The 27,725-nt window shown below is 33.7% G+C and overlaps 1 protein-coding gene across 2 annotated transcripts; it reads right to left on the reverse strand.

Moving 5' to 3' along the window:
* Positions 1–3,227: 3,227 nt before the first annotated feature.
* MBD-R2 (PHD finger protein MBD-R2) lies at positions 3,228–27,455 on the reverse strand. 2 transcript variants are annotated; one of them, XM_088232693.1, is made up of 18 exons: positions 27,274–27,455; positions 26,894–27,132; positions 24,150–24,755; positions 22,526–22,870; positions 21,664–21,790; positions 20,260–20,420; positions 19,404–19,739; positions 15,752–16,022; positions 12,708–13,164; positions 12,459–12,582; positions 11,348–12,367; positions 9,988–10,048; positions 9,541–9,631; positions 7,881–8,113; positions 7,094–7,292; positions 6,573–6,765; positions 5,613–5,738; positions 3,228–4,042 (listed from the first exon to the last, which is right to left on the reverse strand). In XM_088232693.1, exons 2-18 carry the CDS (start codon positions 27,129–27,131, stop codon positions 3,915–3,917), a joined length of 4,716 nt encoding a protein of 1,571 aa, XP_088088819.1. In that variant the 5' UTR covers position 27,132; positions 27,274–27,455; the 3' UTR covers positions 3,228–3,914. The 2 variants fall into 2 exon arrangements, with proteins under 2 accessions (XP_088088819.1, XP_088088820.1); XM_088232694.1 differs by having other exon boundaries at positions 9,988–10,043; positions 11,346–12,367.
* Positions 27,456–27,725: the final 270 nt, after the last annotated feature.

Consider the following 27,725-nt stretch of genomic DNA (forward strand, 5'->3'; position numbering starts at 1 on the left):
AAGACCGACCGGAGTGGAGGGAGAGATGTAGGGCTTTGCTGCCAACCAATCTACAGGATTGAAACTGAAGTAGAAGATTAGTACATTTTTATGCTAATCCGTTTGTTTTTTGTTTTCCGATTATTCCCCTCCTATATTGTACCTTAATACGAGTAATTAAGATTATTTTCTGATTGTTTTCTAGTAATTTTGGCTGTTAAGTCTATAAAAACATGTTTTCTGAATTAGTTCTTACCTGAAGACGTGGAGAGTTGTTGGCTGAACTAACTTGGTTCAAGGAATGATCAAAAGCATAAAAGCACTCTAATACTTTATTTTTCTTCCAAATAATAATAAGAAACTAAAAAAAACACGTAAATAATATTATTCATTACAATGTTAGTAGTAGTAGTAAAAGAAATTGTAAAAATAATTTTAAATAATAATGCAATTTATATGCAGTAAATCTCCAATTATCTGGATTAATCAGCCACTGGCGCGCCGGCCGCCAGCGCCCTTTTTTCTTTGTTACCATAACATCTCTTTTATTTCCTAATAACTATCCGGATATTTGGCAATCTGGATGACTGGAGTTTGGATAAACTGAATCCCACTGAAATAGTTAATATTTAATAATAAAGATAAAATGACCTTACCTTCAGCACTCCTCCAATGTGGCTTGAGGTTAAGCAAATATTCTCTGTGAGAGCGTCTAGATTTGTAAATGATATTGTGCAATCCATCACTTCACATATGGGATATGTTATATAGAAAGCCAGAAAAATCAAAACTGAATAAAAATTATACAAGTAAACTTTGTACTTTGGTTGTGATTCCGACAGCGGCCAAAACCCGACGATCCGAAGAATTGTTTGACTAACTCGAAAGTTGTCAAAACTCATAGTATTTTCTCTCTTTGGTTTATTCATGATCTTTTATTGTAAGACGGGTTGAGAAATGATGAAATTATTAGCTGTATTTAGTATCAAAATACCAAACAAGCAATGATCAACTCGTTTACCTAAATAATATCTGTCTTGTAACTTTATGTAAGAAATGTATTTTGCTATTCTTATGACCAAAATTTGGTAATTTATTTATTACTTTTTTTTAAGTTATTTAAACAATGGTGAATAAACTAAAGTTATATCTATCCCCTTGGGAACATAAATGTAAATCTAATTAGAGCCCATATTGCAATGGGAAGTAAACAGTTGTTTTCAATTTTATCTATAATAAAGTAAAATTAAGTTTTCTTCTTCATCCCGGCACTGTCCCAACTCAAGGCTGTTGAGGTCGGCTCTTTCATTCTCAGACTGTATGTTCTTGGGTTCTGGGTGTCTGGGCTACACCTAGGCTGTTTCTCTGCAGGATTTTGGAGCATTGAGTTATCCAGTGAAATGCATATATCCACGAAAATGTTATTTGGGTTTGGAGGCCATAATTAATGAGATATAAATAACTTAGTGTTAGATAATCTTAATCAAGTTTTGGTAGAGCGGAGTTTGAACCTCGAACCTCTGATCCGTCATTTGTTCTGACAGTTGTCATGTCAAATGCGGACATAATCAAAGTATGAATGTGCTAGTATAGCCTTTAAATTAAATGGATATCTCTCAAGTACCTCGAAAATTGAATAGGAACTTGTCTACAAAGATTGCCAAATATTGTTAATTGTCTTTATTATTATTTATTTAAACATTCAATTTGAGAAAATCAGTGGTATATGAATATATTGTAGGTACTATATTATAATATTTTAATTATAAAGCAAAACAACAAAAATTGGTTAAATATCTACACTATACTATGAAGAGAAGAAGGGGGTAGAGACGGAAGAAAATAGGGAGGAGAAAGGAATCATCTTTCGGTCTTTAGGTTATGTATTCATTTGTTTATTACGTATACGGCCTGAGCCAATTATAACAGTTATATACGTGTGTAGGCGAAACTGAACAAAAATAACTAAGGGCTATAAAATAATGCTATACAATATATTTAAGAACATGATCAACACATAAGATTTCGAGATAAGCCAATGCATGCCAATCCATCTTCATTCTACACTGTGTTAATGGCGAAGAGAAATACGAAAAGCTAGAAGATCTATCCCAAAGAATTCTAAGTTGTGTGACGAATTGACTAATCTACACTTTCTGGACATCAGGGTATAAAAACAAAAGTTGCTCTTAGAAGATTTGATAAATAGCATTTTTTTACTACTGGTGACACAGTTAGGAACACAAAAAGAAATTGATTGCAACAGAGATGGGACATCACTTAATGAAAGTGCATATGAGGTTATCCAAAATATTTGTTATTACTTGTGTTCCATAGTAAAATGTCCCAAATTTTATTGTCACTTTGGTTACTGCAATAAATCTATTAATAATTTACAAATCGCTTTTGACAAGTTGATAAGTAACTTCAAACTAAATTACTCCTTGTTTGATTGACATAATTTTTTAATCATTCACGAGTTTTAAACTTAATCAATTTAAAACTTTTCTATTCCTTGTTTGAACAAAGTTTGTTCTTAGTTCTTAAGTCCATGTTAAAGGTGAAACTTTTATAAATGGATGTATTGATTTTACAAGTTAAAATTTTAAGTACAAACTACCATACATAATTTCAAATTAATTTCTTATGACATGAAAATAACTAACAATTACAGGGTTCGTACATTGTACCCCCTACCCTAGTTAGCCAGGAGATATGGAGATAATATATGTAATTGAAGACGAGAGTGGATAAAAGCATCATGTGACAAAAAAAGCAGAGATAGATATCTCTGCTTTTTTTCGTAATTTTCTTTTTTTAAATTAAACCTTAACACATAAGAAAAAAAATATATTTCATTTTTAGGTATATTAGATGATTGTAAATTTCATATTTTGTCCATCGGAATCTCCAAAAATGACAAAATATTGAGTACCCTGAGACAAACATATAAAACATTAATTTGAGAGTGATCTAACCAGATTACATTTCATTGCAATTCACACACATAACTTTAATAAGATTTTAAGAGACGGTGATTATCAGGCGATTATTTCATAACCTCAGGCGATCATTTCATAACCTCAGGTTAACCTTACCTCACATTATCACAGTAGCTCGGGGAAGTTAGCAATTGGTTGGTTGGAAGAAATTGCCATTTGGCAATAAGCCCGCCAATGTACAAATAACATTATGTACAAAAAGTTAATTCACACAGTATGTTAAAGGGAAAAAATGAAATATAAGGATAGGTACATAAACTTTATTTGTCAAATAATGTATTTTGTACAAGATTTAAATACAAAAGTAGTACATACATATTATATCATAGATTTGTACTTCACGAGTACAATGAGATGTGTTATATTTTATACAAGAGTTGTCGTTTTCTTTATGCAATATTTACACTTAAATTTTTAATAAAATCTGACTAAATACAATTGTAAATGATAATTTTTTTATCTTTCATCCACACATGGTGCATAGGACACTGCATTCAAATCACCCAATAATTTTAAATAGCACGCACCTTTCTATAAATCCACTCAAAGATACCTAATAAATACGTTCGAATTGATTATAAATTGTTAAAAATTAAATTAAATAAAAAATCCGGAATGACAGTTAATTCTGATTATTTTTTTAAATTGCGATATTACTATGAACTGTATGCAAGGAACATAATATCCAAAGTCCTTAAAAAAATTAGCTTTATTTGGCGAAAATTTAAATAGTCTTCTTTAAAGTAATATATCATTTATTCCAAATACAATCTATGTAATGCCAGTGGCATAACTAAATTTATTCAGAAATAGCGGACTATTTTTAAACAGGTATCAGCATCCAGCAAAAATAACCTATCAATCACTGAACTATACAACCTTATAAAATAATACATTTATTTCTGAGATTACGCAATTTGTAATGAGTGAGATTTAGCTGATCATTCCAAGTTCTTCCATGGTGGAGAGGTCCCTTAGGAGCATCTGTATAGTCTGCTTGGTGCGAGGATAGTACTCTGGAGTCTCATCGTCAGCCAGAGATGGGTCTTGAGATTCTAATTCTGGAAAGAAAGAATACTCGTTCAAATACACTGGACTCTCATTTTACGCAATGGATACGTTCCACGCAATACTGCTCAAAAATAAATAATATTTGTTGATAGGTTTTCTTGTATGAAAATCAATTCAGGGGGGCGATTATAAACGCTATCTACCTCAGTATTAAAAAGCCGGCACCACCGACACGTCGATGCGTATTTTCAGGAAGATGAATGAAAATAAAGATGGCAATATTTATTTTTTATAGTGGCAACCTTTCTTCTGAAGTGTTGCCATTATATATAAATAATCTGACAAATGCGCTGTAATGTCTTAACTGTCAAACTTTACTTCGCCCTCAATGCACAAATTTAATTTTGTTCTCCTATTGTATCATATTTCTGTGATAAAAAGGAGCCACCTCAAAATTATTTAAAATACCTACAAACAAATTGCAATAAGAGCAAAAAATGCTCAGGGTACTAAATATCATTCATTGATTTGAGAAAATATTTGGCTTTCTCATAGATTTAGTACGTTATAATTATACCTCGAATTCATTCATTAGACGTACCTGTAGAAATTATAATGGACTCAGTATTGATGTAGACATTTTTAACTGCACGTTGCATTTATACAGAAAATTTCTTTATGAGGTCGATTATTTGGGATAGTTGCTGAATGTGCATCTTGAGTGGTTTATGCTATGCATATGTGCCGCATGTAATGTATATGTTTGTGTTCGTTTTATTTATTTTTTTATTTATTTATTTAATTTTACAATACGCCCAAGGGGCATTTACAAAAAATATACAGTTAAGTACAAACATAGTGCGTAAAAATTTAAAAGATAAACAATACATTTAGAAACAATAAGAAGCATACTGCCATGCAAAATAAAAAGTGAAACTTTACATAGTAAAAAGAAAAAATAATTTTATATGGATATAATAAAAGTAATTGAATTAAAAAGCAAATTGTAAGTAACTTGTAAAGAATTCAAACAAAAAAATAAATACATTTTCATATATTTATAAGTGTAAAAATAAATATACAGGTAACTACAAACAAAGAAAGTAATAATTTTATAAATACACAACACATTAAAAGAAATAAAAAAAGATTTTATATACATGTAGAAACAATAAAAAGCAAACTGCAATGCAAAATAAAAAGCGAAACTTTGCATAAAAAAAAAGATTAAAAATATGAATATAAGAACAATGTTAAAATTAAAAAACAAATTGTAAATAACTTGTTAAGAATTCTATAATTTATATGTGCGTTCATGCGTGTGTGCGTGAATGGCTCGGAGTGTGCATTCGGTATTTTTATTTATTCTAATTTATTACCAATGATAACCAACCTCTTATCCAATTATTCTTTTCTGACTTGAATTTCTTGTTTATTTAAATTTTTTTGATTTATTATATCTTTTGCATAATTTATGAAAACTTAATCGGTCTTTTTATGTTGAAAAATTGTTGTTTTTAATACTTATTATGTACGACTATGTTTTCTGAATAAAATAAAATTGAGAAAATACAGTCCAAAAGTAAGAAAATTATAAAACTACATAGTTAAAGTACATACCTGCAATCTGGGCTTCGATAGAGTCCAACCGAGCGTCCAGAAGTGCCTGAGTTCTCTCTACATGCTCCAGTAACCTTTGGCGGCACTCTGATGGATCTATAGCTGCTTCTGGTTGAGGAACACAAGCTGAAAAGAGGAAATAAATTCAAGTAAGTATTCCAGAAATACAAAATGAAAAAAAATGGGCGAATGAAACGAATGACAGACAACATCTACTTTGTTTTTTTATTTAAATTCAATTTATTTATTTATACTTATACATACAACTGAATTCATACAAATACAAAGGATATAAGTTTGATTGTCTAATAAACCTTTTTATATATTTAATATAGAGTGATGACTCTCGCGACATTGACACACACCATAGGGTTTTAAGAAGTTTATATTATAGGCTGTGAAATTGAACACATTGATCGCCAATAGGATTTTCGTAAAATGTCCAAAAAATGTTTTTACGTTTTTAGGTTTTGAATTTAATATTAGACCGAAAAACAATTATTTAATTTGTTTTGAGGTATTTTTGAGGAGATGAGGGTGTCAGGCACCGGTGGCCGACACGGCGAACAACGTGTTAAAAATGTTTGGGATGATATATTTTTTTAAAAGCAGTTTATATATTTTGATAAAATAACTATTTTAATATTTTGATTTATGGATTTTATAAAATACATTTACAAGATGTTTTAAATGAGACAGAATTTTAGTGAAGCATGTCATAAGGTACTATTAGTGACATTTTAAAAATATTGTATAAATGAGGTTACATAGTTTTGTGGAAAAAATATTTCATTGTTTGGCATATAATACAGAAGAATACAGATTCATCAGCTGACTTAACTTGGTGGATTAAAGTGGTTGTTCATTAAATTTTTCAGTTAATAAAAGAAATTTTACTAACTAATTTGTAAGTTTTTGCATAAATAATATTTATTTATACGACTGAACAGCAATAATTACCTTGAACTGTCTTCGCTAAAGTATCCAACTCTGACTTGGTGATGGGAAGATGTAGTCCATTCTCATCTCCACTCAGCAAGTTGGCAAGTTGAGGTTCACTGGTTGAGAGTTCCACTTCGTTATCACACTTGGGCACACCGTCTTCGATATCCTCCTCCATATTCACTTCAGACACTTCCAGAGTCTCCCCCACCTAATGTGAATGAAATAACAATTGACTTCTTCGTGAGAATGGACTAAACAATTTGTTAGAGAAGAAAAAAATTGCTTAGAAGAGATGTTAGAGAAGAAAAAAATGCTTAGAAGAGTATGGGGGCACCCTCATGTCTATCCCCATGTATATCCACATTTCTGGAAAATCTGGTGGCGTGGTTTTTTATATATTTTAATGAGGCGTAGAAGCATGCAGGTTGGAAACTGCTGACTTTTTGCCAGCTTAAAAATCGGTAGCCGATTCTGTTTTCTAGTCTTTTTAGACCGGTTAGAAAGGTCGAATAAAGTAAATAAATAATAAAACTAACCTCCAGCTTCACCGGGTCAATGGTGATATCATCATAATTATCCGGATAGTCTGACTCTTCACTGTTCTGTGACTCCAATTCTTGTTTGATATTCTTACAATTGCTCTCATCACATTTAGGAACGAAGTCTTCATTCATCATTGTGTCAACGTCGTCCCAAGGCTTTGACCACAAGTATAGTTTTGGGTGATCTTTCTTTCTGCAAGAATGGAACAAAAAGTAGTCAACGCGCCTAGTGTTTTTTTTAATGAGGAAGTTCAGCCCTACGGGAAATTGGATATAAAAAATGTATTCAAATGTGCAGTAAACATTAGAGCATTAAATTGCATTGCCAAGTCTCTTGAAAATATGGGAAAAATGTATTCTTTTAAAATAAAAACAAACTACTAGTTCTTCTGAATCAACCGATGATAAGAGAGTTGTGATAGATTTCTGGTTTACGGTAGGTCAACTGAACAATAACCAGAACTCATTGAGAAGAAGGGGTAGAGAACTTGAAATATCACACGCTAAGAAATTTTTAAAAAAAATACTTAAAAAAATCATAGCGTTGATAATACGATTATACTTTTTTGGGCTTAGTTTAATTAATAGTCTATTAACAGTTAATAGTCTATTAACAAATAATAAAAAAACCACTGAACTTTCTCAATACTACACTAATTAACAAAGTCAAAACTCAATTTTGATGCCAATATCAAGACAGTACTGGCAAAGTCCTAACACAGATCTTAGCATGACTCATCAAACTCACGCGAAAATATCAATATTGAATAAGTTCACTCACTGCGAAACTTGTATCTTGCACCTCAGCGAGTTGAGCAAGTTGGCCGCGTGCAGCAGATTGCCGGCCAGCTGGTGGCTGCGCTTGAGGGCTGCGTCTCCCTCTCCGGGCGGGGAGGGGCGGGAGGCGCGAGGCAGGCGACCCTCATACAGCCACTCCTGGTTGTTGAGGTGCCGCTGCGAGCGCCGACCCCGGGCCGGGAACAGGCAGATGCGGCACACGTACTTCTCCGGCACCTGGATAAATTACATCGCCCGATGTTGATATTTTCCTGAATGGTATATTTCATATTCCTTATACATAATTGAGGAGAAACCATTCAAAATGTGATTTGTCACAGGAATATAGTGTTTGAAAAATGGAGAGAAACTTTTTCCAACAGGACTTTTCGTTTGAATGTATAAACTGTATGAATGGTGGGGTTTTTTCTCATAGATGAACTATAAAACTTGATATAAACAAATCTAAAAAAAAAATGAAATACTTTTTGAATGTTTGTACCTCAGTTATGAATATTTCTAAATTTGTTGCAACAGAGAAGGTAAACATTTTTGAGAAGGGAATATGGAAGTCTAGGCATTTACAGGGCTTATGACCTGTCATCAACTGGTTTAAATGACCACTTTACACACTGTGTAACAATCACCCTTCTGCCCATGTTTAAACATCCTCATTTCCTCAACTCTTCGATCTGTTGATTAATGCTTAGAAATAAATAATACCTCAACTAAAATTTGAAAATTCTTGCCCAAAAATATAAAACCTGCATTCTACACTGAAAATAATATTGGAATATTACTAATAAATTGCAAAGATAAAAGTGATACATTTGACAACTCAGGAGTTTATCAACTCCAATGCGGTTCGTGCCCATCAAGATACATTGGGAGAACGTCACATAGCTTCAATATTTGCGTTTAAATAATAATAATTTTTCAGAGTTTGCTAATAATTTTATAACTTCAAATCATGATTTTGATAAGGATAAAGGAGTAAAAAATTTACATTAAAATAACAAGAAAGGACTTAAATTAAATAATATGGAGATTTTTCAAATTAAAAAAGCCTTAAAACATTATATTCCCTTAATAAATAATCAAATAACTTTTCAGTATAGCTCACTTTTTAATTAAAAATTAACCCAACTACCTATCAATTCTTTAATATAAGATTAATGCATGTTTAGACACAGTGGAGTTCACATCTCTATAAATCTGAATGTAATATTTGTATTTTTAGAAATACTATATATACTGAGGTGATGGTGTAGGTGTATTTTAGTATTTGCATGTTGGTGTAGTGAGTGTCCTGACACAGAGACGTGTACGTCTCGAAACTGGTAGACTAAAAAAATCGGTAAGTGGTTATATACTAACATTAGTTATATACTTAAAGAAGTTCTTATAGTTGTTATGCCTTTCTGTATCGACACAAAAATTATTTGGGTATAATTCATTTACAAAAAATCTCCATCTTGAAACGGGCTGAGCCGTGTTAGATAGAGACTAACCTAACCAAAAGACACCCCATATTCATGTTCAAATGCTCTTGCATTGTTTAAATTCCTGGGTAATAAATATGCATAGGTAATATATAAGTACGCAATAAAGCAATACAAAAAAAAATAGTGGTTAAAATGCTACGATGTTTAAATATGCATTACCTCAGATTCTTTCTCAATATTGTGACAAACAGCGTGTTGCCAACAAAGGCATAGCTCACACTGGATCATGAGACCATCCTCCTCACCAAATCTACAAATAATATTCAACACATTAATTGATAAAAGGATATTGTCACTTACTCGTCATAAAAAGTGGTCAAAACTAAATAAAATATTTAACTTATGTATCGCTCTATAAAAATAACAGGGATATTATAATTTAATAATTAATGTCATGATAAAGGTTTTGCTTATAGAAATATAATTAAAAAATGTGTACATACACATTAATAAAACAGAATAAATAATGTGTACATACATATTAATAAAACATTTTGATTGACAGCATAAACTTACCTACATAACAGAACATTCTATATTTTAAACTGATTAAAGATTGATAAAACATTTTTTAAAATTATTTAAGTTAATGATAAATAAACTTACCCACAATGGCAATTGATAATTTCTTCTCTCTTCATGTGTACAATCTTTATTTTTTCACCAGCTGAAAGAAAAAAATAACAAACAAAATTTTTCTTTAGTGAACAGAATTTGTTGAGCATTCTAAATTTGTAAAAAAACTAGCCATAGACAATACTGTTTTACAAGCTAAAGAAAAGATTGCCATTAAAAAAATATTTAAAAAAGATGTGACTTATTACCTCCATGTGTTTAGATATATTAAAATAGGATAATATTCATTAGTAAAGTACACCTTGATAAGGAAGCTTGTGTAGCTCCGAAACCGGTCGGTAAAAAAACATTTAAAAATAAGTGGTTAAAAACAAAGTTGTTTTATTTTAACACACTTTATCCAAAAAGGGTAGTTCTACCCGCGTGCCTGACTGGTTCATATCAACAGGAAGGGTAGAAATACCTGCTCCACCTCAAAGACGGGAAAGGTAAATCTACTTAATAATTTCACTAGAGTATTTTATATCAATGATCTGAGATGCTCCAAATTACACACACACATCTATAAAAGGTTAAGCTGTCATTTCATTTACACATAAGCTTGTACAGCTCTTATGAGAAACATGAGAGCTTGTGCTTAAGATGATTTGTTTAGTCAATGAGTTGATAAATTATATATATCTTCTTTCAACACACTTTTATTATATGATTGGTGAGCAGAATGGAGACATTTTCAGATTACATTTTTAAAAATGTGGATTGTTGTTTGTTCATTGTTCTGCCAATGCATAATTATATATATATTTTATTGTTGTGTTGTAAATACATTTGACTTCTACTCTTATCTATAATTAGATTATTATAAGCAGTATATGGTGAGTGTGTATTCAAATTTCATTATAAAATAACTGATGGTTTAGGATATACAGTGATTTTTAAAAAAGTAAAAATTGTTTTAATTCTTCGCTGATTTTTGCCCACTGCGTTAACCTGTTACATTATAGCGAAGCCTGCATTGAGTTTGTTAATTATAAAGAGTAGTACCTAATAGTAACAAACACTACATAGATATTGTTATAGATAGATTCACCATCTATATACAATTTAAAAAGCGATAATTCCAGTCGATTTAGCATATGTGGCTTCTTCGTATGAGTTCGTACGAAAATCTGAGTATCTTTTATGCAACAAAAAATGTTTTGTTAGCTACCATAGAGAGCTAAAGTTATTTTATTGAATGCAGTAACATTTTTTTTATTAATATTTACAACTTAGGCATTTATCGGTTATAGATATGCAGATCTTCGTTAAGTGAGGCCCCTAGAACAAGAGTTTGTTTGTCTATTTGGGACTACGCTTGATATTACAAGGTAAAAATAAATATTCTTACTGTCTGTGACAAATGTAGATTGATTGTTTTCATCCTTCAACTCCATTTTTGGGATAACTGAAATTGGACATGTCTCAATGGTCTGCGGTGTGCTGATAGGAGTGTGCGCTGCCATCATATCCGGAGTGCCGAAACTTGACCTGGTGTCGTCGTGGTCGTCAGTAAAGGCTGTTAGGATATCCAAGTGCTGGTATTTCCTCTTCTTGCCGTGATGGTAGTCCAAATTCTCCGAATGCCGTTTTTTGCTCTTCTTCTTGGACTTGTGCGGAGTCGGGAATATGTTTAGTTCGTACGGACTTATGAGATCTGGGTCTTCCTTTTTGACTCCTTGCTCGTGAGATGAGACGTGTTTGGTGCTGGGAGATTGACTTCGCGATCTTTTCCCTTCTTCGGCTGCGATTTTAGAAATAATCGACTTAACGCGACTCTTAGTTATGTCTCTTTCTATTTTTATTTTAATGGGTTTTTTATTGTCCAATTTTGAAGTACCGTCATGCGATTTCGGGACATCGTTTTTAATTCTAAAAGTTGTCATAAAGTCTTCGAGATCTTGCGGCGATTCTGCTTTCGTTTTTGGCGATTGTTCGGTTTTGATTTCAGATTTGCTTTCGAGAAGCGTCCTGAGTTTCGGACTTTTGTCCAATGTGTCTAATAGTGGTGGGTTTTTCAACGGGGTTGTCGGTTCGCTCGGAGCATAATCCGTTGAAATATTCAAATACTCTTCTTTAATCGCGACGGGAGTCTCTGTTTTAGGAATCAGAGGAATGGGTGGAGCTTTCTTTTCTTTGACTTTATGCGGTTTATCTACGATCTTGGTCGGAGTGACATCTTCCGTGATGGTTCTTGCATACGCGAGATCGGCTACATTAGGAGTATCCCCGAGGAAACTGGATAACTCTTTGTGGTAGTGTTTTACGTGCATTTGAAGAAAGTTGTCTTTTCTGAAGTTTTTAAAGCATCCTTCCTTCGGACAGCGTAAGAGATTCTCGATTACTTGAACTTTCAGAGAACCAACATAAACTGTAAGATGAAAACATGTCATTTAATATTTCTAGTAAAACTTTAATTTGTAAGCATAATTACTATGGCACTGATTCAAATGACTACATACTGAAGCCATCTTCTAGAGGTGGGTGTGTGATGATTTGAGGGGGTTCCGGCTGGAAAAGGGTTGTCAGTAGTGGAGCGGAAGCATGTTCGCCGGATGCTTCCTGCTTGATCAGCGGAGATTCAACCTGACAAAAATAAAAAGCAGATGAGAGGAAATGTAATGTAGATAACCCGCATACGACAAAGACATGCATTAGTACAATTCAGGAAAGACACGAGAGTAACAAAGATGTTGAAATTTTGAACAAACCTTAACGTGAATATCCTCTGATTTTATTTTCACCACAGGTGATGCTACTCTTTCTCTTTTCGTTGCCGACGCAGGCCGTTCCTTCTTAACAAGAGGAGAAGCAACTCGCTCTTTCTTAACAGACGCAGAATGGGCTCCATCTTTTTTCCCAACAGGAGAAAAGATTTTCTCTTTCTTTATGGCGGGAGACCCTGGCTTGAGTTCGGAAAACTTGACGGGAGGTGTTGCCCTTCCAAGATCGTTTTCTTTTTTTTCCCTCTTGATGGGGGGGTCATGTTTGCTTTTGGAGAGAGGGGTTCTCGGGTTAGTGAAGTGTTCCCAGCCGAGACGGCGGGCGAGCTTGCGGTGAACACTGAAGTCCTGGAGACAGTGGGAGTACGGCAGAAGATGGGCGGAGCTGGCATCGCCCAAGAGAGTGCGTATTTCTATTCGACTGCGATATCGGCGACCCGACGGACTGAAAAAGAATGTATTTTACCAAATTATTTCATTTTTATTAAGTAATTTATAGCTTTACGCTGGAACCTCTTTTTACACGCCGGATACGTTCCACACAGAAACTGTGTAAAAAAAAAAAGCATTTAGGGATTTAAAAACTTTAATTTGTTTACTATTTATGGTACCTTAAATTTATTATAAAATATAACAAAATCGTAAAAAAGATTATTCAGTATTACACTTCCCTTGCGTATATCTGCCCGCGTCTAGTAAGTAAAAGAGCAATATAGAGAATTCCTAAATCGTAATAAATATAATTATTGAAGACACGGGTGGATGAACAACCTAACCCACAAAAGTGATATATCAACTCATTAGTTAACCCAAAGAAAATTTGTTGATAATGATTCTTAAGATAAAAATAACTTTATTTAATTTACTTACATATAACTTTGAATTATCTATCCTTACCTCTGTTTTGTATAAATACATTTAACTCTTTAATAAAGATACCAGTCTCGAAGATGTCGCGAAAGCGATGAAACCGGTCACTGGATATTCCAAATTTGTGGATTAAAGTATCACTCGTGTTTTATTTATCTAATAAACTACAAAAGTGAGTTTCGAGACAATCGCTGTTAATGTTTTTGAAATTTTTTCAACCTGCGTTAGGATTGTTTTCCAAATATTTTGTCTTCTATAAAAGTCGTATTTGCTATTCAGCTATTAAATGAGGCAAAAAAATATTATATTATGATCATGATATTTTACAGCCTTTTGAATGAGTCAATACCTAAGTCCTTTTATTATTATTATTAGTATTAATATAGGATTCATCGATTCTCTTATAATCGTCAATAAATAAATTAAAAATATTTATCAATAAAATATAAATCATTAAAATATAAATCAATAATAAGTAAATTGAACGTAGTAATGCAGAAAGCAGCCAGCCATAAAAAAGTGAAACTGAGATAATAGCACTTTTATGAAGAGTCAAAAATCGAATTTACACAGCAGTTGGAATGTTTTTGACTGACAAATAATAAACAATGAACTCATGAATGTTTAACTATATGACAAACAAGAATCATATTGTGTATTTGATCAGTTTAATTGATTTTTAAAGTAGCGTAAGATTTTTTTAGTATTGAGGGTGTTTTTTGCAAATTGAGAAATGCCGATTTTGTGATCGACACTATTTTGAGAAGGCGATTATTAGTTTTTTTTATGAAAGCGGTCTGGCTGTTTTTAGCAGAACATAGAATCGACCTTACTGCACCCAATAACACCAATATCTCATTATTTCTAAATTGTGGACTGGCTGCTTTCTGCATAACTACGTTCAATTAAACCTATCAAACGAATTTAAATAAAAAAAACTAAAATCAATCAATTAAAATCAATAATCGCCAAGCTGTCTTGTCCTGCAAATTTTCATCGACTCTATAGTAGCTCTTTTCAAACAGGCTGTGCTTGACAAAATCTTTAAACAAAATTTGTTGCCGAAGACTGAATTTCAAGAGGTACCTTATTGTAGAATTGAATGCAGTTTGAGGCAAAAGAATTATTATTTTTTTGCAGTCTGGTGGTGGGCACAGCTAGCATATCTTTATTTCTAGTGTTGAGCATATGGAAATCTCTGTTTCTTTTAAAATCAACAATATTTTTATGTACATACATAAAATTTTCATAGATATATTAACATGTGACTGTCAATATATTGTTTTTTTTTTAAACATATCTCTAAGCGATTCTCGGAGACTCATATTGTAAATTGCTCGAACAGCTCTCTTGTTCTTCTATCCGATGAGTAAAAATTCGTTGAATTATAAATTTTCATGACCAAAACCAAGGGATAATAAAAATTGTGTGATTGATAAATAAAATATGAAAAAAAAGAACATGCAACGTCAGCTCGGAAAAGTTATTAAACATGTTCACTAGCTCCTCGCCAAGTGTTCGCTATTGTAAATTCCTTCTGAACAAAATAATAAGATGTAACTCGTGTGTAACTGCTTAGTAAATAACTTCAATTGTAATCCATCTTTCTCATTTAACCTCTAATCAACTCACCCGTCCTATAGCAGCAACAGAGGCTATTGTTTAATTTTTGCATGCCGCGACTTCTGTCGACAACATAGTGACTAATTTTTGTGTGGTGGATAGCTAAGCGGTATACAAATTATACATTGGCTGGATGAACAGCCTAACTTCATCCACCTGTGTCCTCAATTATATTACTATTACGCATTGTTAATTCAATAATAAATTATTTTTAAAATTTCATCTTTGTACTGTGGTATTTAAAAATCAAGTAAAAAGAGGTTCCGGTGTACGATATATTATGATTATAAGGGATAATGCTATTTTCATACCGCAAGGGCACTTTACAAAGGTGATTCCACGCACTGTTAAATTCAATTGATACATCTTGCGCAGGGGGCAGTTTAGTAATCATTTAGTATCTTTTAAGTTTCTACCAAGTCCTACCCTCTTCCGTCGTTCTTTCGATGATATAAGTCTTAGTGCTTTTAAAAAATATAAGATTAAAAACTCTACATGTTACTCCAAATGTAAGGTAACAATATGACAGTTTGTCTCACCACACGAGCACAACGTCCCACTTGCCGGCCGAAGAGCCGAGGCACCTCCGCGTGAGGAACTTGGTCCAGCCGCTCGGCAGGCGATGGTCATCCACTCGCACCGTGCGGCCCTCCGCCCCCACGGCCTCCCCCTCCGGCCGGTTGTCCACCCAGCGGCAGCTCCACTCGCCCTGCAGCAGCAGCGACAAATCGCAAGCGAGGGGAGAGGGAGCAGGCGGCGGGACAGCAGCCTCGACTTCTTGCTCGACGGGAGCTGCTTCCGGCGTCTCGGCTGGAAAATATATCACAGCGTCAATTGAGTATTATTGAAATTTATCGTAAGAGGGCAAACATTTTACGGGAGGTTATATAGAAAACGATGCATTTACAGGGCTAATGACCTGTCACTGACTGGTTTAAGTGGCCACTTCACAAACTGAGTAACATGAACTGAAAAACTTGTGACGTAGTCCATTTTTATTGAATTTTTAGTAAAAATTTGTTACTTGTACATCATGGCACCATTTAATAAAAAACAGCCTATTTGGGAATATTGTGAGATTTGTAGTGAAGATAATAAACTGTCTGTGTGTTTGCTGTGTAACAACAAGATCTCGTGAGGTATTATTTATGAGGAAAAGTGCAATTGTTTGCTACCAACAAGTGCTGAAAAAATTTTCACAAGTTACACTGATGAGTAATATGCACATTTTTTTTAATGATTTGGTATTTATTTATTTATTTATTTATTTATTTACGGACAAAGTCCATTATAAACATTACAATTAAAAGAAATTTTTACAAAGGAATAAAAAAATATAAGGAACAGAAATAAGCAGCAAAGACAGATGATAGATTTTTTAGATTAAGTAAAAAGCATAGGCTAACTATACAGATTCTTTAGCTGATTTGTAAAGAAAGACATCCTTACACCATAATAATCAAGATCTTGATGATCGTTCACCCGCCTGATCATTCTGGGCAAAGGCGACTGTGCACCATAATTGGTCCTGTAGTGACCGAGGAAAAGCATTTCATTATTTCTTAGTCTACGGGTGGGAACGTTAAAAAGAATCTTTTGCAAAATTTCAGGGGCATCAATGAGACAGTTCATAATTTTATACATGCAGATTATATCTGCAATGCATCTGCGTTTTTCAAGACTTGATATGCTTAAAAACCTCTCCATATCAGAATATGAATAGTCTCCTCTTTCCAATCCCATCTTCCATGCAATTTTTCTTATAAAACGATGTTGAACTGATTCAAGGCGCTTGATATGAACAGCATAATGAGGGGACCAGATTACAGATGCATATTCAAGAATAGGGCGAACTAAAGAGCAATAAAGTGTTTTAAGTGTAAGCATACTTTGGAAATCAGACGTAGTTCTATTAATAAAGCCTAAAATTTTTAAGGATCTGTTTACTATATTATCAAAGTGTTCCAGAAAAGTTAGTTTATTATCTAGGATCACTCCAAGATCTCTTATAGAGGTGACAATCGAAAGAACTTGGCCATTAAGTTTATAATCAAAAATAAAAGGATGTTTACATTTATGGTATGAAATAATTTTGCATTTATCGATGTTAAGTTCCATGTTATTAGTTTTGCACCAAGTATGAAATGCATTTATGTCTTCTTGGAGTCTGACACAGTCATCAATATTTTTAATTAGCTTAAGTATCTTGTTATCGTCAGCAAAAAGCCAGAATTTTGTAAAAGAAAAAACATTAGCAGCATCATTAACAAACAGATTAAATAGAAGAGGGGCCAAGTGGGCACCCTGTGGTACACCAGAAGTTACTAGGAAGCTATTTGATATGAAGTTATTGATTTTTACACTTTGTTTTCTATGTGAGAGGTAGGATTTTAAAAACGATAAAAAGGGATCTCTAATGCCTACAGCACGAAGTTTAGCACATAAAATGTTGTGATCAACTTTGTCAAAGGCCTTGGAGAAGTCTGTATACAGTACATCAGCTTGAAGATTATTCTCGAACGCTGTAAAATTGAATAGAATTGATTTATTTATGCTTTATTAAGTTAGTTCATAACATCTTAAGAACTAATATAAACTTTTAACAATATTACAATTTTTTTATCAAAATTTCTCAACATATTTTTTCAAATTAACTTTAAATATTTCGATTTTTTCTATTTCCTTTATTTCTTCAGGTAACTCATTGTACAGCTTCAATCTCTTGTACAATGATTTTTGAGATTCTGTTTTTCTCCTCATTGGTAATCTCATCTTTTTTTTACCCTTTGTTTCATATGTATGACATTGTTGGTTAAATTTTATTATTGTTTTTATTTTATTCATCTCCTTAATTATTTTATGTATAAAAATTGCTGCATTATATTTAATTTGTTGCTTTACTGTGAGCAAGCCAATTTCTTTGTGCATTCTTTCTACATTAGAATAGATATTTCTATATATAAGGGAGTATAATCCTCATCGCCTTATTTTGAAGAATTTGTATATTTTTAATTTCTCCTTCATTACATAAATATGCAGTATTCGGACAAATATCGAGTACGCAGTATTCGGCCGAATACGAAATATTAGTGATGCAGCGGAGGTGTCATAACGGGAAACAGATGTAAAAAGTAAATTTTAGCGGAAACAGAAATGGAAACGGATGCGAAAGCGAAAATGTGAATACTATGAAAAAAAAAGTATTTTTTTTACAAATACAATTTTTAATGAAATTAATATTCAAAATTAAGTAGTGGTTAATTATATTTTGTGAAAAGTAGTTAGGCCGCATTTACAACTAACAATCTGTTCCGGTGTTCTTCATATATAAGACCAGCTCCGCTAAGTAATTGCTTACTGGTGACGCTTCCGAGGGGAGTTGATAAATATTGGCGCACTAATGGCAAAAGATTGGTATATTCGTATAAATTTAATTTTCCACCACATAAGGGGATCCTCGTGTAATGGCAATCGTTTTTCTTTTTTGTACTCTTGAAGTTGTGATTGTGTCTCCAAAAATAGATTGTCATTCCCGTTATTTGTAATGGAGTCTTGCTGGTCTTCATTCGTACTTAACATGGATTCTAACATTTGTAATGATGAATTCATCATTGATGATGGCGTAGGTTGTTAGATCATCAATTTCAACAAAATAGTTCCAAACAGGACTTGTTTTTGTTAATTACTAAAACAAACGAGAACAGAAAATCTTACGAGCTTACACTCACGTCACGGATAAATGAAGTAAAAAACAAATGTTGCAACAAATGCCGAAAGCACGTGCCCAGCTCGATTGTGGATGGCCAGAACGCCTGGAACACCTCTTCCGCGCGAAAAGATCCGTTTAAATTTCTGTTATAAAAGTTGCGGAAACAGAAACAGAAACGGATGTCAAAAAATGTGCAGAACTTCCGCAGTTGCGGAAGTAGAAGTTGTTGTATCACTACCGAAAATTAAAAAAAGCAGCTGAATACCAAATAGTAGCCACATATTCGTTGCATCCCTGATGCAGACTACACCCCAGTCGGAAGAAGATAGAACAATAGAAATAGCTACTATAAAAAGCTGTGAAACCCCAATGCAATTTCACTGTGTGTTTTCAATAAGTATTATTCTGCTCAGTACGGTGACTTTCAAACCCTGACAAATCTATACAAGAATTAAGGTATGCATTTTTAATACGTCGCTTACTTTTAACAACAGCGTCCTCCATTTTCGGCACGCTCAACTTGAGGGTTTTGTCAACCCTGGCTCTTCGGGGCTTCTTCTCTGCAGCCTTACTCCTCTGCTTCCCGCAGAGCAGCTCGCGGACATTGAGCTTCCTCTTCATGTGTCTCCGTTCCTCCTTGCTGCCGAGGTGGTCGCGGCTCGGGTCGAACAGGTGATTGTGGGGGGGTGCGGGCGGCGTAACGGGCGGAGGGCGCGCGCCCGCCGGGGGTGACAGGGCGCCGGGGGCCGCGCCTCGTGAGAGGGAGGCGGCGCGGAGGGTGCGAGTGAAACCATCGTCAAAACGGACCTCGTATTTTCCTGCAATAAGACATATAATATAGGATAATTTAAATAGCGCTATTTTAGTGAAAATCAAAACAGCAAAAAAAATCATCAGAGTAGGCAGAAAGTGTAGAACACTATATCACTCCGTCTTTGCATACAGATCTCGCTTCCTCTAAAATCATATCTTCGCGTGCTTGCATGCTGTTTATTCTGACTTTTGTCATGCCTACATATAAGTATTTATCATTAAAAAATTTACCCATTCTTTCGCTGTCCATTCCCTCTAAATGTTCAAACCAACACAAAACCTCTTTTCTGATTTTGTTGATAATTATTTTCTTAGCCTTAAATAATGTAAGGATCTCGACATTTGTGCAACCTATCCTACATATTTTTACCACAAATTTTCCTGAGATCACAGATCACATTTTAAAAGCATTTAGCCTACTTTCATCCTTGTCATTCCAATCCCACACTTTGCTCACATGCATAAGGTTCAGCTCCCGGACAATAACGCAAAAAATAGGTTGTTTTGTAAGTTGGTTTTCAATACCATCTGGCAAGATTTTCTCTATGGTGGCGGGAAACCTGCGGTTGTCGGACCAGCGAGCGAGGCAGCGCTCCCCCTCGCTGTACTGGGGACTGTCCGCGGGGCCCACTGGAACGTCCAGCACTCGCAGCCGGGGGCTCGACATACTGATCCATTCATCATACCTGGAAACAGAACACCAGATAAATAAAAATTGGTAAAAGATATTATCATCATCATTTTCTTTTTGCACAAATTACTATTACATAATTCCCCTTCGCGCATCCAGTAGCACATAAGGGACTCTATTTGTAAACCAAACACAGCGTATTTCAATCATCTGTTACGTGAAGGTAAAATGATCAACCTCAAGCTTCAGCTAGTCCAGGAACAAAGAAACTACCTTAAAAATCCATATTTCACATCCACCCTGCCAGGAATAAAATCCAGAACCTCAAGAATGGTAGATGAATGCGCCAACCACTACACAATGAAGAACTTATCTCCGCTTGATTTCCTTATTCAGTTATTTACTTGAGAGCAACAATCAAGTCGAAAACTCTCATCCAGGGTTCTGGTTCTATTTCACACACAGAATTGTATTCTTTATTGGCCTGGACACAGAAATATTATTATTTATTTTTCGTTTAAAGTAAAAAAACTAATATTAGCATTCTTATAATTACCCAAATATTTCAATTTTGGTGGCCTCTTTTCAACGAGTTAGTTAAAAAGATAGTAGTTAACACAAGAACAAATAACTCACTATTAGAAAATAGAAATAAAATTGGAGTAGAGCGGGGTTCGAACCTCAGATCTCTGATCCGTGAGTCCGCAACACTAGCCACGGAACCACAACCCGATTTAAAATAAAGATACCAGTTTTCAGAAGATGTCGTTAAAGTGATCACTGGTTATTCTAAATTGGTGGATTGCAGTATCACTTGTCTTTTATTTCTAAATAAAATTACATACAACAAACTTCCAATGAAATTGAACACTAACAAACTTGATCTGTTGAAAAAATATTTAAAATTCATGTACAAAAGAACAATATTAGAATTAAGTTGCCACTTAAATATTTCTTTCTCATTACCGCTAAATTTGTAACTTAATATAGTTGATAAGATTAATAAAGGGTAACTGAGGTGGTTTTGTCATGTGGAACAAATGGATGACGAAACAATTTTTAAACCAATGTGAATGAGGGGCATGATTAGATAAATTAAAATCTCAAGTCTGGTCACGTAAAAGGAGAAGGAAGCTATGAACGTATGTCTCGCGTTAACTACTATCTTTTTTGTCTAACCGTACTGGGAAATAGCGTGATGGTAATAGTAGACATCTGACTAAAAAATTAGTGACAGAATTCGGTTAAAATTAAAAGGCAAACTATTTTCTGTGAGTGTAAAAATAAAATATATGAACCTTTGAGACCAGTTGTCGTAGTGTATAAGAACTTCCATTTCATCGTGATCTACTTCCATAATTCTTGCTGCATACCACTGTTCACTGAAATCTTTGGCTTCTACTCTTGCACCGGTTACCATTAGACCTAAAATAAAAAAAAGGCAAAACATTTTAATCAAGGGTGGATTAGCACGCTCGCCGTCAGTCCAAAAGACATAGGTAGTGAAAGGACGGCTAGCCTTATTTCTCATACTACCATATAATGAGAAAGGTCGGCTCTACAGGAAATTGGATACGAAAAATGATTTCTCGCACGCGGTAAATAAAAGAGCATTAAATTGTACGCCAAAGTTTCTTGAAAATTTATTTTTAAAAAGTTATAAACTACTTTGAACAACATCACTGGTTCTTAAGAATGAATTAATGATAAGAGAGTTGTGAAAGATTTCCGGACCAATCGGCAGAACTGACCGAGAAGAAGCGGAAGAGAACTTGAGACGTTACACGGGGAGTAATTTCAGAAACACAAAACTTTTAAAAAATCATATCGTTGATAATACAATACATAAAAAATATATATATATTTATATTTTTGGGTCTAGTTTAATAGTCTGTCTATTGACAAATAAATAAAAAACATTAAACTTTCTCATTACTCCACGCAGGCTGCCATATTTTCACTACCAATGTCTTTTGGACTGATGACTTTACTCGTCATTTCCTAAATGAGACACAATTTTTTAATATCTCTATTGGGCAACCAAACATAATAATAAAAAGAATGTTCATGTTGACTGTGATATCAAATATGCATTTATATTACCCGCATGTAAATTAAGTAATAAAACCAATTTCATAATTTAGTACGGAATATACTTACTTTTGCTATCAGCATTAGTTGCAGGAGTATATTTAGGACTGCCAGTGTTGGTAAATTCTGCACTGTCTGTGGAACTCGCGCTTGGTGCCTTTTTAGGCATAGTCATTGGTGTTTTTTTTTCAATCAGTGCCTTCAACATCGGAGAGTAATTAGATTTCTCCGACACTTTTAAGGCTCCCAACTCTTTTATATCTGTAGGAGAGTTATTTTGATACAGTTCATGCGTGGGAGACGTTGCTTCTTTTTCATCATCAGTTCTGATTGGCGTCGATTTCTCTTCTTCCGAGGATTCACCACCTACGCTTAGGATGGATTTATCTGTGTCTCGGATGCTCGGAAGTGAGTCTGGAAAATACATTTTATTTATTTACTGCGCAAAGGATGTTTACATAAGACAAATGTAAAATAAGTTTGAATGATTACATATCAATGGTAAAAATGACCGATGCGCCGTAAGATAAATTTTGCAATAGAGTGAATTTAAGTTTTTTTTGTTTGTAATATTTTTAATTGATTCCGAAACAATGCAGATAAGATTGGTATTATGTGAAACTATTAGGGCCTATGTAGGAAAATAACCTAAATAAATTTGAATGTAAAACTGAATGATAATTTGTAAAAGTAGGTCCAAATTTGTCGATCTTACGAACATATCATACAAGAGGTTTATTGACGTAAATGACAAAATTTATGTCAGATAATGATGGGTGTCATGGGTTTCATTTAAAATTCTGAGAAAAGTGGTATATATGACTTAATTTTGGCTATAGTGGCGTATCATTGTACCCTTTTTTTCTGACTCATTTTGCAAATATAAAAAAACCTCTCTTGTATTTCCAACCATTTTAATGCCAGCCTATTTTGCATACAATGCATGAAAAATCGTAAGCAATTTTCCAACAAAACACAGTTTTTTATATCAAATTTCAATAAATCATTGTAGTTATTATTAGGTATCAGTATTACCTACCAAGTTATGGTCAATTAAATCAGATAAGCAAAGTTCACAAAATACCACAGAAAGATACAGGCTGCGACAGCATAATTTGCTGATTTGAATTGTGCGCGAGGAAGCGGGGTTTGGCCGCTAGGGGGTGCGGGTGGCTTCATTCGAGTGGGTGGGTCGGGAAGTTTTTCTCCTTTCCACTTTGGTACCGAGAATGCACTAGATGAAGAAAGGCCGAGCGTTCGCCGTAATGGATTTTTTATCTACAGGTGACTCGATCGTCGCCATGCAGCGAACATTCCGAGCTCACTTCAATACTGCCTACCAAGCTCGTGTTCCTGGCTGGCGGTCGATTATTGTTGTACTCCTCCTATCGTCGGTGGGAGAAAATCTCTCGCGAAACCATAGTTTTGTTCTTTTGATAGAATAAACGTGTACCACTTATTATAACAATACGTAAATTAATTTTGAATATTAATATAGTGTTATACTAATAAGTAAATTTATGTAATATCGCATATTTACAAGAAAAATAAATAAATACAAATATATGAAATACAATATGTATTGATTTCTTTAGAGTACTTTAAAACACTATCACAAGAAGATCTAGAAATGTTTAGATTAACTAATATGAAATTACACATTTGTGTACAATTATTTACAAACATGACTTACCTGTTATGTTGGAATCAGAAATGTTTGTATTCGGTGCTAGTTCCCCAGATTCAGAGACTTTACTGTTTCCAACCCCGATTGATGTTTTAGCAGTTATCTTTTTTCGGCCAAATCCTCGTTTGTATTTTCGACACTTACTCTTCGGCTTTGGCGCAACGGGCGCCTGGCCAGACATTTGCAAAAGAAGTCTTTCATTATTAGACTTTCTACCTCTTTTCTTCTTTAATGGAGATGCTATGATTAAATTACCTTCGCCAATATCTTCGGCAAAGTCCAAAGTATCGTTGCGAGAGTCGTTGGGTTTGTCTTCTGATACACTTGTTTCCATCATCGAGTTATCAACTGATGCGCTTAATACATCTGTCTGGGGTTTGTCGTCTTCGGAACATATATCTGTGCTGTCGTTGTTTTGCATCGAGGTTGGTTCGTTTATTTGCTCGGTGTCTGATTTCATTTCTTCTTCGGAGCTTTTGCATTCGTCACTCTTTACTTCTGAATCGGTCGAGTTACGGGGTCGGACTACGGCCGGGGGCTCGTCTGGTGGGAAAATTTTGTCCAAGTCTTCAAGAGAAGTACTGCCCCACGGGAATATAGTTGGTATTGCATCTGTTCAAATAAAAAGTAAAGTATTTGTAAATAAATATTTTATGCTTAATGCATTGTGCAATAACTCAAAGTAAATCTAAGCAACATTAGTACAGGCATGGGTCATTTAATTTAAAAATAAAAAAACTTCTTATATATACTGTATTTTGCGGACGATTAGATGCATCGGACCATAAGACGATCCCTAATTTTTGGTTAAATTTTCAGAGTAAAAAGTGCATCTTATGGTCTGAAAAATATGGTATGCATAAAGGGTATGACAATAAGAGGTACAGGTTTTGTTTTTTTCAATAAAATAACTTTGTTCTTTACGACTTATTTTTTCAACCAACCGGTTTATTTATTTATTTGTTTCACATAAAACTTTACAAAGGTTTCAAAGCCACACAAGCTTCATTATCAGGGTATAATTTACTAATGATTCTTATCGTTAATAAAAAATAGTTTTGTTTGAGTTACAACTTTCACTGCATGAGACAGATAGGTACTTCATGACCGGCGCCTTGGCGCAGTTGGTTAGACGGCCAACTGTGAAACTGGTATCGCGGGTTCGATTCCCGCCAGTTGCAAGAAAAAACCCAAGAAAGGTTTTTTTTCAATTGGTCTGGGTGTTGTAGTGTATTTTTCATTACCTCCTTCCATATCCCCTCTATCCCACCTGCTGAAAAGCCTCAAAATAGAGTCTTAGAAGTTTATTCCTTTAAACCTGCTGAAAAGCCTCAAATAGAGGCTTAGCAGTTTATTCCTTTAAAAATAAAAATGTGATGGGTATGTTTGCAAGAATTTATTGTAATTTTCTTTAGTAGGTTTTAAAAAATATATCTTTATAAATTAAATGTATATTTATTTGTAATGATGTATTAACTTATATTTACGTATAAGTTATTAATTTTAAAAATACTTGGTACACTTCCACTTAATTTAATTAATTCCATTAATTTTGACCAATTAGCGTTTTCACCCTCTAATGGGCATCACTTAAGATAATATTTAGTTTTATATAAATTATCCATACACTGTATAATATTCACCAGTCTGAAGATGCCCATTAGAGGGTGAAAGTGCTAATTGGTCAAAATAAATAAGTGGAAGTGTACCAAGTATTTTTTAAATTAATAACTTATATGTAAATATAAGTTATTACATCATTACAATGGAATTCCATCAAGAATTGTCAATAAATAATTTAAATGAAAAAAAAGTATATTTATTTGTTTATTTAGTGACAATACGCAATGGCGATTGTATTTTTAAAAAAAAACTCTTTCTTTATAATGAGCTAATTCAATTGATCCCATCTTCCTCGTAATAACCAAGTTCCGACAGTATTTTGATCACATGTGACAGGAAGGTAAAGTGATAAGTCTTATGCTTCAGATGCTAGCCCAAGGACAATGATGAAATACTTCAGAGTAAAACCACCTCTAAAATCTAATATTTCACGCCGGCCTTCCCAGGATTGGAACCCGAGACTTCAAGCATGGTAGGCGAATTGGCAAACCACTAAACAACGAGGTGGACTTTTCTCCAGTCGATTTCATTTTTTCGGAATATTTAGCTGAGAGCAGCCATCGAGTCAAAAACACTCATCCAGGATCCTGATTCTATTACACTCAGAACTGTATTCCTTATCCGCCTGGACACAGACAAGACATAGATTTTTTCCATGATGTACATATTTATTTTTTATAATAAACCTATTTTTGTAAAAATGGTAGTCTGCATGGATTTGAGAAAATCATGAAAATTAAAAAAAAGTTTAAGGAGTCAAAAAGCCAGTAAAAGAGTAAATATTAAACTATGTTAACCAAGAACCTGCTCATTTTTATGTTTTTAGAGATTTGTTATTTTGGCAATGACCCAACAGTATTAATGTGATAAATCACGGCTCAAAACATCAAGGGTCGAGCAAAATTACACTTGTTTAATGTGATTTCATCAGGAATTGAACCTAGCATCATCGCTTGAAAGCAAAAGCCTCGGCTTGGCAGATAACCATAACAAATTAATGTATGAAGTGAAATATCCTCGTATCTCATGCAAATATACAATATTTACCATTATAGTGATGTTTGGTATTGTAATGATGTAACAATGACGAATATCTTGTAATCATTTTGTATAATTCCACAACTCACCCAATTTTAGTGCAAATTTAGAGGCTTTGTATGGCTCAAAATCTATCTTTCTAAAATGCCGGGAACATATATAATTCCACTTGTATTTGTTACATTCTAGGTTATTTATTCTCGCTTGCTTCACCCATTTGGATCTCAGTGGGAGGTTTTTAGGCAATCTATGGAAAGTAACTCCCTTATCTTGCAGTCTGACGCTAGATGATGTGCAACTGTCAACACAACAACTTTTGGTATTCATTCTGAAAAAAAAAACACAAATCAATAAAATATTATGTTTTACGATGAATTCAAACGAATTCGTAGTACGAAATACCGCTAAAATGCTATTTTTCAGCTACTGAGAGGGTAAAAATGCTATTGTAAAATGCATAAATACATACTTGATTACCGACTAAAAGAAACGTAATATCCGAAAATGTGTAGATTAAAGACGTACATCAATAAAGTAAGATTGTAAGCGTTTCGGCGGATATTTATATAATGATTTACATTGTGTTCAGACAAAAACAGATTTGTAATAATCACTTATTACTTTTTGAGGCGACTGACGACATAAGAAAACGCAGACAATGCACAATCACAATATTATTGTCTTTATTCATAGACAAAGTCGAAAAAAATATTAATTATATTGAAAGTACTTACTTTCATAAACCTGTGAATTTAGTTTTCAAGCATTATCCTTAAAAAAAATAGGTTCAAAGTTTTTTAATATGTTTTTTGTCTTCATATCAAAAATTGTATCAATAAAATTACGAAAAAATGAGTTTCATTTCATTACTTTATAAGACTGAAAACATTCTTCATTTTTAGCCATATCCGGACATTAACG

This window comes from Micrasema longulum, unplaced genomic scaffold (genome assembly GCF_059751315.1).
Source record: "Micrasema longulum isolate JH-2025_06_02 unplaced genomic scaffold, ASM5975131v1 h1tg001009l, whole genome shotgun sequence".
Classification (NCBI taxonomy): Eukaryota; Metazoa; Arthropoda; class Insecta; order Trichoptera; family Brachycentridae; genus Micrasema; species Micrasema longulum.

Bases quoted from the DNA above. Each gene is read 5' to 3' on its own strand.
- MBD-R2 (XM_088232693.1), bottom strand. From the start codon at position 27,131: ATGAATACCAAAAGTTGTTGTGTTGACAGTTGCACATCATCTAGCGTC. The intron at 19,740-20,259 runs GTATTGAAAACC...GTCTTATTGCAG, and splicing joins AGAGAAAATCTTGCCAGATG to GAAAATACGAGGTCCGTTTT. The intron at 9,632-9,987 runs GTAAGTTTATTT...TATTATTTGTAG, and splicing joins ATTATCAATTGCCATTGTGG to ATTTGGTGAGGAGGATGGTC.